We start from the raw sequence: 8,430 nt of genomic DNA, 5'->3' as shown, positions 1-8,430 counted from the left end.
CCACCCCCAAAACTCAAATCACCCAAATCAGCGTTAAAAAAGCGGGAGGCGCTGAAAAGCGACTAATTTGCAACACACACACACACACACACACACACACACACACACACACACACACACACACACACACACACACACACACACACACACACACACACACACACACACACACACACACACACACACACACACACACACACACACACACACACACACACCTAATTTTGTGCAGTTGGGTGAGGTCTGGGTTGAGGGTGGCGAACTTCTGGGCGAGCTTCCAGACGGTGACTAAGAAGAAGAAGACGTTGAGGATGATGATGAAGCACACAGGGCCAAAGAAGCTCCAGATGAGGCCGTCTTTCAGGGATAGCCAGCAGCTGGTTGAGAGGAAGGAGAACACATGTGCAGGAAAGAGTTTTGCTGACATCACTGACATAGATAGCAGCAGGTTGGTGTAATGCAATGATGTCATTAGTTTCACACATCAGGCGCATGCTAACAGATGTAACACTTACTGCTGGTCAGTGCCGTATCCGCTTGGTCTAATGATGGCAGAAATAACGACGATAACAAGGGGTGTCCCATAACCAGTGAGGTATAAGTAGAGGGGGCGCATGGTGGCGTTGAACACCAGGACCACCATACGGTACAGCTGCACCCCTTCTAACAGCATCCAGGTGAACACGGCCAAGAACAAATAATGGAGCATCGCTGCAACGAAGCTGCACCCACCCTGTTATAGTATGACATGACAACATAGACAAATATAAGGTCAGAGAGGAAGGAGCACAGGAATGAAATGTCTCACAGCAGTAATCTGATCGAGACAATTCTTTGAAAACTAAATGACCACGCTGTTTTACATCATCATGATGACCTCAATTAGAGTTGGATTCATCAAAACAAGACTAGTAAGAAGTAGTAGTATAACAATTGTTTTACAATGTTGTAAAATCCTTGCATTAAAAATAGTTGTACAAAAAAGTCCTTAAATCATTACAACCAACTTAAAGTAACAATGTTGAAGATCTTCATTTATTCATCTTATGACTATAAGGGACAATTGTTAGTGTGTTTTAGGTTCTCTTCACTTCCGCAAGAACGCTTGTGTTTTTCCAGGGAATGTCGCCAAAGACACCCAGTTTGTACTCTAAATACAAGTGCTTTTATCAGTAGGCTCAATCACTATTCTTTAACCTTATTCGGCAATAGATAATGACGTACCAGACATTTATTTAAATGAAAGATTGAAACTTTATTAATTGAAGTAAAAGTACTAATGTTAACCATTTTAAAACTTAACATGAATAACAGTTTAGTAACAGTTTAAAAAATACTGAACCAGGTCACTGCTAAGTTTAAATACTTTTATAAGAACTGCACAATCATTTTAGTAAAATCCGAAAAAAGTGGTTTAATATGTGCTTCTGAAATTACAATTTACAGTTGCATAAATGAAAAGTACAGGTTCATAAAAACTGCAAATAATTCACAGGTAATTTCCACCATTGATTAAGACACAAGACATTAAGAAGTACAAACAAACTTCCTTTTTAGTTTTTTTCCACTCCACTGTCAGCCACAGTTTCTACCACCGCCTCTTTTTGTTTCTCAGGGTAACCACAGGGGTTTAAACTGTAATGTGGCAGGAAGAGGGGTTTAAGGTTTAACGTTGAGGCAGCGCTCGAAAGTGAATGTGTCTCTTGAGTTTTACACAGGCTTCACTGCGTGTCAACACGAATGAAATGTTCTACCCAATGTAAACATTTAAATAAAATTAATGTATTTGTATAGACTATGTTTATAGTGAAGTTATTGCGGTTCTTGAAACTGAATACACAATTTTGTTGCACACATACCACAGGTTTAGTTTGTGAGATGCCGGCCAGAAAGAAGAGGTCAGCTACGAAGAGGCAGATACAGAGGTGAAGGTGGATGGTGGTGCGGGTTCCCTTTATGGAGCGGCAGAACTTGAACGTCAGGATGCACAGCACGAGGCACAGCAGGGAGATGGTCAGCCCAATCTTGGTCATCACCTGGAGCCCAAATGAGTGCTAACAAAGGAGAGACATTAGATCCTGAGTGTATTATTTGCAACATCATGTATGTGTGGGTAAGGAAGATTCAGAAATAGAGAAGCAAGTTTATTGTCCCTCAGAATAACTCATAATTTGGCCACTTGGAGGCAGCATAAACAAGTTGTAATCACAACATTCGAGTATTATCACTTCATAAACGTGATTCTTACAAGCAAACAGCTGCTTATTTACACACTAAGAATTTACGAGGAAACATCGGAAAGTATTTAGAGTTGTGTTTCCGGCCAACTAGCAGCTGGTAGGCCAAAATGTAATCTCTTCTTTGTTCTCCAACAACTCCTGAGAGAAATATCTACCTCTTCAGTAGCTAAATGCTCGACTATGTTTTAATTTACTAACTTAAAACAGCTGCCTGCTTGGGCCAAACATTGCATAAGACTGAACATGAATTCATCAATACAAATAATAAATCCTACATTTGTAGGAATTAAATATATGAAAAGTTAATGTTTTATAGGACTTTTATTGCCTTTTAAAGTTGGCCTTTTCCCAATAACATTTAAATTTTATGGCTTTTTTATTTGCCTTGTCTGCTTAATACCTTCATGGGGTAGAGAGCCATGAGCACAGCGAAGCTGCTCAGATGTTCACATGTACACACAGTTTGTGTGGCATTGGACTCCTGTTGATAACAACCATCTGTGGACCAGGTCCCGTTCTCTTTCCAGTACGCACAGATGTAGCTCAGCTCATCCGACTCCTCTGTATCCTATGCACAAACAATACCATCATGTCAAAAGCAGGCTCAATATATACAAAGCATTTGAACATTTCTAAAATGTTTGAGCAAAGATTAAATGCTACACTGAGAAGACAGAAGAGACTACCTGTAGATGTCTGAGGGTGATCGTCACGTTGCGATTCAGTTGCTGAGTATTGGGATTAGAAACCATAACAGACACAACTTTGGAGGAGATCTGAAAGGAAGGAGTCACTCCGTCTTTTTCATGTCCTTTGAGCCCCTCAAACGACCGGTTAACCGATTTCTCAAGCTTCTTGTAGCTCAACAATGCAGCCAGAGCAAAACCTGTTTTAGAAATATAATAGTAATCATCGATAAAACTTAAAATTTGGACAAATTTGTCCGAAGAGATGAGGAAAGTGGTTTACCAGGGTATGGTCCCATCCCAGCTGCTGTTGTCCAGTCAGTGTCGAGTGTAGCAACCTCATTGGTCAGCTGAATTAGTCCTGTGGGCCGAGTCTTTCCCCTCTGCACTGCAATCTCAACTTCTATTCGAGTAAATAACTCAATTTAAAGTACAAAGTTTACATCACAGTTTTCTCACCTTCATTTATTACAGGAATACTTCACCCACAAAATGACCATTTGTAAATCTATTACTCAACCAGTGTTAACATTATTTTGTGAAAAAACCTTTGTTTTTCTCCGCGTTGAACAAGAAATCAAATTAGTGCTTTAAATAGTGGTTGTAGCAAAAATGCATGTGTTTGGGAAGAAGTGACCATAACGAAACTCTTTTTTGAGAGTTAAAACAGAGTGAGTAATGGATCTACAACTGTTAATTTTTTAGGAGGAGTATTCCATTGAACTCAGCATGCATCCTCATCCATAGAAATGGCCTGTAAGCTTATGAATTCTCAAATACAGTATGTTAATCACTAGCTGTCACCACCCTAACCTGTCTCAGTGGTCTCCATCCTGGTGTGTTTATCTTTCAGTTGTGGTCCAATGAGCATAATAGCATTCTCCATCGTGCTGAGCAGTCCGCTCACATCTTCACTGCTGTTCAGTTTCCCGGGGGATAGGATGGACTCGGCCGCAGTGAATAGTTTCTGTTCAAGTTGCAGAATGTGAGAGCAGGTTTTGAGAATACTGTTTGTATTTTTGTATGTGTAAGAATGTTTGTGTTTTGTCTACCTCAAGGAGCGCCTCTCCATCAGTCTTCACTTCACTCACAGCACTTGGGTTAGAAAGAGCCAAACAGCTGTTTCTCATCATGAACAAAATGTCTGCCAGGCCTCCAAGCGACTAAGAGACGGAGACAGAATAATAAGGGTATTCAGTTTGCCCTATACTAAAGAGAGGGCTGCAGGGAGGTCTGGAAATAGAGGAAATTGGCTTAAATGTTTCTTAGAAAGACCCACAGCGCTGGACTATATCTTACACTGCACTATCAGCTGCAGGGAAAAATGTAAGAATAAAGTTGATACGATAAAAAATAAAAAATGGTATATCTAAACATGCAGCTTACCGAGGCGGGTCCACCGTTTCCATTGAAGCTGTCACACTTGAGTGCTAGATGGAACAGAGCGAAACAGATAATCATCTCACTGGTTGAACTCGTAATTTCACAACAGCATGCATTGATAGCAGAGGATTGCAATACAAATCTACACAAAGCAGCAGCTCTGAACAGAAAGGCATGCATATTATCCTGTGAGAGTTACGCAACAGATTATCTGTAATCAGATGAGCCAATACATCAAAAATACAAATCTACTACAATGGTATCTGTGATGGGAAGTTTATAAAGGGAGGGTGTGAACAAATCGAGGCTTCATACAAAGACATGACCGTAAGTAACGGTGATGGAGAGGGACTCTGTAAACTCACATGAGCACTTTGTGCTGTTGTTGCCGTAGTTGGTGTATCCTTTTGAACAGCTGCACCAGTAACTCCCATTCCTGTTAATGCAAGTCCCTTCACTTCCACAGAGGTCTTCTTGTTTCATTTGAGCTTCATAGCATTCATTTATGTCTGTGTAAGGAGAGGAAACAGAGACATAAGCAATCACTGACATTACACAAGGGTAATTATTTCCGTGGGGTAAGTCTGACAAAAATCTGGATATAGCTAGTAACCTATTGCAAGTGGACAAATCATCTCTGCAATGGAGGGGTGTACGTTTTTCTTTGTAGTCAGAAGGATTTTAGAAACACCTCTGAACGTTACAGGCAGCCCGTGTCGTGAGATGTTTTTAAGAGCTACAATTTGTTCAAGCAGGAGGAAGGGGAAGGCTTTGGGGTTTAGGTCAGACTACAGAGAGTACAGGGGAGGTGAATCATGATGAATCAAAAGCAGGTTTGACCTTTTCAAGATCTACCCACGACTGGCAGTTTTTTAAATATAGAAATCTTTCTTAGGAGCAGCAAAGCTTTAAAATGACCTGGGCTACAGTCAGAAGAGTTGTTTTTGTTCATCATTAAAAAGCTCCAGGACTCCCAAAAAGACAAGATTATCACCGCCCAAAAATGAATAGGATTTGCAGTAGAATGTACGTCTACTCCAAGAGGTTTTGATACTACTGAGCTGTATGAGTAGTCGCTTATTTGGCTAATGTTAGCTAACAATATAGAGGTCTAACCTCTAATACATTATTTTAGTTTTTTTTAATGTCTCTATGTGTATAGTTATTTAATATAGTATAGAACATACATTAGTGTAACAATTTACAGGGGAAGTTGTGTAAATCACTTAAAGGTCCCATGTCATGCTATTCTGGTTATTACCAATCCCCTTGTGTGTTATGTAGCTTTTTCTGCATGTAAACGGTCTGCAGAGACACAAACCCTCAAAGTACACCTTGTAGCGAGTAAAACTCTAAACACAGACAAGACCTGCCTATGCTGCCCCCATGAACGCCTCGTTGGAGATTTCTCTTTTTCCATTGTTTACTTCTTGGGTATAGTGACGTAACGTAACGGCTCCGCAGATTGTTCCAAATGGACCAATCCCAGAGTCGCGTAAGTGATGTCATAACTGATGTCACAATTGTTTTCCTCCGCTAAATATAAGAGATAGCTAAGATAAGATAACTTTAACAAGATGCCTGTGTGCTTAGTACCAGGTTGTTATCATACCAGCAATGGGTCTTGCTCGTTCTTTCGCTTCCCGTCTTGATCAAAGGACAGGAGTGGCTGGATCAAGTAGCTACCTAGCTGAAGCAAGCACGTTAGTTAGCATTACAGTGTCGTACCCTTTTCATTTTGATTGAGCCTTAACATGAACGTGAACATTAAGTACCAAAATGTTAAATCTAAGAGTAGTTAGTATATTGAGAGTACTGTCAACACCAAGGAATGATAGATAACAATATAATAAATAACACAAAAATATATAAGCAGAGGAGAAAAGGAAAAATGACATAAAAGAATAAAAAATATAGATTGGCGATCTTTCTACTTCATGCTATCTGCACAAATTGGTTGACATAAACCGATTACAAATATCAGGCAGTTCAGAGAGATCAAAGCAAGGGGCAGGAAGTCAGCTTTGCAGTGACATTCTTCTGGACGTGTTTCATTGTGTTGATGTAGTGAAGGTAGTTATCCCTTTTATTAGAAACAAAAGAAACAAAGCTCAGTAAGAACGGAAACATCTAATAGATTGAAAGCATTTCACACAAAATAGAAAAAGGTATACAATCAAGAAAAAACAATACAAAATAAATACACAAAACCTCGGGTCCTGCCAGTAGTGACCCTGAAATGAATTTCAGACGCCCATTTGCTTGAAGGACATCTCATTTCTCTAAATGGCAATGAGGATCGAGCGTCGAGAGCTCTCTGGAGAGCTTAACCGAGGATACACTGATTGGTTCCTCCAGGATGCATTTCCGGACGGTGGAGGCGTGACGGCACGGCCGGACTCTATCTCAGCCAATGACGGCTCGTGCATGAATCATTGGCATATTTATTTTAGAAAACTGCTTTCATCGCGTCGGCGAGTTTCCACGAGAGAAGACAGACATAGATAGAAAAAAGAACACAAGAAGTGCAGAAAAAAGCAGAGAGAAGTTGAAATGGTAAATAAATAAAAAAATATATCAACATCAAGAAAATAAATAAACAAAGCAAACTAACAATACTACTTTAATAATAGAAATAGATAAGAATAATCTAACAAAACAAAGATCGATATTTTCTATTAAACTCATAGTTTACTTCACATAAATAAATACACAACGGCTGTAGCCTGATTATGCTGTAGGAGCTGCTAGGTGTGTGTCGGTAACAGTGTAGATAGGTAAGAGACAGATAATAAAAAAAAAGATACAGTGATAAATAAGAGATAGCGTGTTGTACAGCGTGTAGGTGTGTGTTGGTACATCAATGTGTAGGTGGTGTGTTGTACAGTGCGTAATGCGTGACGGACGGGTCTGCAGTTGGTTTGGTGTCCTTGGCTTACTTTTAATACTTGTAAATACAACTTTTGGCCGTAATTTCATAAATTGCAGTTGTTCTTTTGTCAATAAATTAAATTAGAGAAGGTAAACCTCTCTCCCCTTATATAAGTGGTCATGAACACATCTGTCCACAGACAGAGAGTGTGCTGTGCCTCTTCACCATTAGTGGACGTTCTCTTTAAAGATGGACCGCGTCAGAGGAGAGGAGGTTCTCGTTTGCTCTAACCGCCTGCTGCTTCGCGCCTCCTCTCTCCTCGGTTCCCTTTCGGCTCCTCCCACTCGCATCTTTCCTGTGGGCGGGGACTAAGTCATCGAGGAAGAGTCGAGGGTGGAATTTAAGAATTGAGGGGAAGCCACTATAGTGTTACTTCACGGTTTTACGACACATTTTTATTTTTTTTGACTGTTGCAAATTATCTTTTTTAAATTGACAAACATCAGTATGTGTAATTCGTTGCACAGTTTCAAACGGGAAATCCGAAAGATAATCTTTCTCTCTCCATTGACTTCCAATACATAATTTTTCGAAATAAGGCTCCCATGTGGAGCTCCCCCGGAAGGGGGAGGGGACTCTCGCCACTTGGGGCCGGGGTGACGTCACGGACTGATCGGAAAGTTGCAGTACCGCCGTTTGGACACAAACCAAGCCGCACAGAGTCCGGCACACTTCCTGGTGCGCCGTGACTCAGATGAAAAGTAGTCCTCGGTTGGTGGCCAAACGGCGGTTACTAAACTCGTTTGGTTGCCAGCCCGGGAAACACTTTTTTCTCATTGATTACTATGGGGAAAGAGTGGTCTGTAAATCGGTTGGATAATTTTTTTTTAAGGACGTAAATACTACCCAGTATGAACACTCGTATAGCCCTTATTAAAAAACCATGCGCTTCCTTCAAGTTGTAAAAACGGTGCTAATAACGTCTCATTCTGAGAGTTATTTCCCTGCTGCATTATGAACGGCGCATCTAACGCACCTGGGACCGCGCCTCCGGCACGTTGCTGTCACGTGTTCAGGCACAACATGGCATTTATCTTTACCCATGGATGCACGCAAAACAACGGACCCGTATATGCCATCCCACGGAGCTGTATAATGGATATATTGCATGGTTGCTGTAATTCATCAGTTTTGTGAAAATATCATATACCATGGGGCTGTATGATTAAATCTTGTACCGTATGTGTAT

At 40.6% G+C, this 8,430-nt stretch overlaps 1 protein-coding gene across 2 annotated transcripts in view; it reads right to left on the bottom strand.

Annotated features, from left to right (window-relative positions):
• LOC104952753 (CD97 antigen-like) overlaps positions 1–8,430 on the bottom strand; it is a 35,920-nt gene that overhangs the window by 9,845 nt on the left and 17,645 nt on the right. For both annotated transcript variants that reach the window (XM_010779628.1, XM_010779629.1), the window contains 10 exons: positions 4,675–4,818; positions 4,313–4,356; positions 3,979–4,089; positions 3,740–3,893; positions 3,210–3,329; positions 2,927–3,126; positions 2,641–2,808; positions 1,860–2,054; positions 516–733; positions 219–377 (listed from right to left, as the gene is read on the bottom strand). In XM_010779628.1, the coding sequence (XP_010777930.1) occupies positions 219–377; positions 516–733; positions 1,860–2,054; positions 2,641–2,808; positions 2,927–3,126; positions 3,210–3,329; positions 3,740–3,893; positions 3,979–4,089; positions 4,313–4,356; positions 4,675–4,818 (1,513 nt within the window). The remainder of the gene's footprint in view (positions 1–218; positions 378–515; positions 734–1,859; positions 2,055–2,640; positions 2,809–2,926; positions 3,127–3,209; positions 3,330–3,739; positions 3,894–3,978; positions 4,090–4,312; positions 4,357–4,674; positions 4,819–8,430) is intronic.

This window comes from Notothenia coriiceps, unplaced genomic scaffold (genome assembly GCF_000735185.1).
Source record: "Notothenia coriiceps isolate Sejong01 unplaced genomic scaffold, NC01 NC01_scaffold00020476, whole genome shotgun sequence".
Classification (NCBI taxonomy): domain Eukaryota; kingdom Metazoa; phylum Chordata; class Actinopteri; order Perciformes; family Nototheniidae; genus Notothenia; species Notothenia coriiceps.
This window is presented reverse-complemented; position numbering and strand designations above follow the sequence as displayed.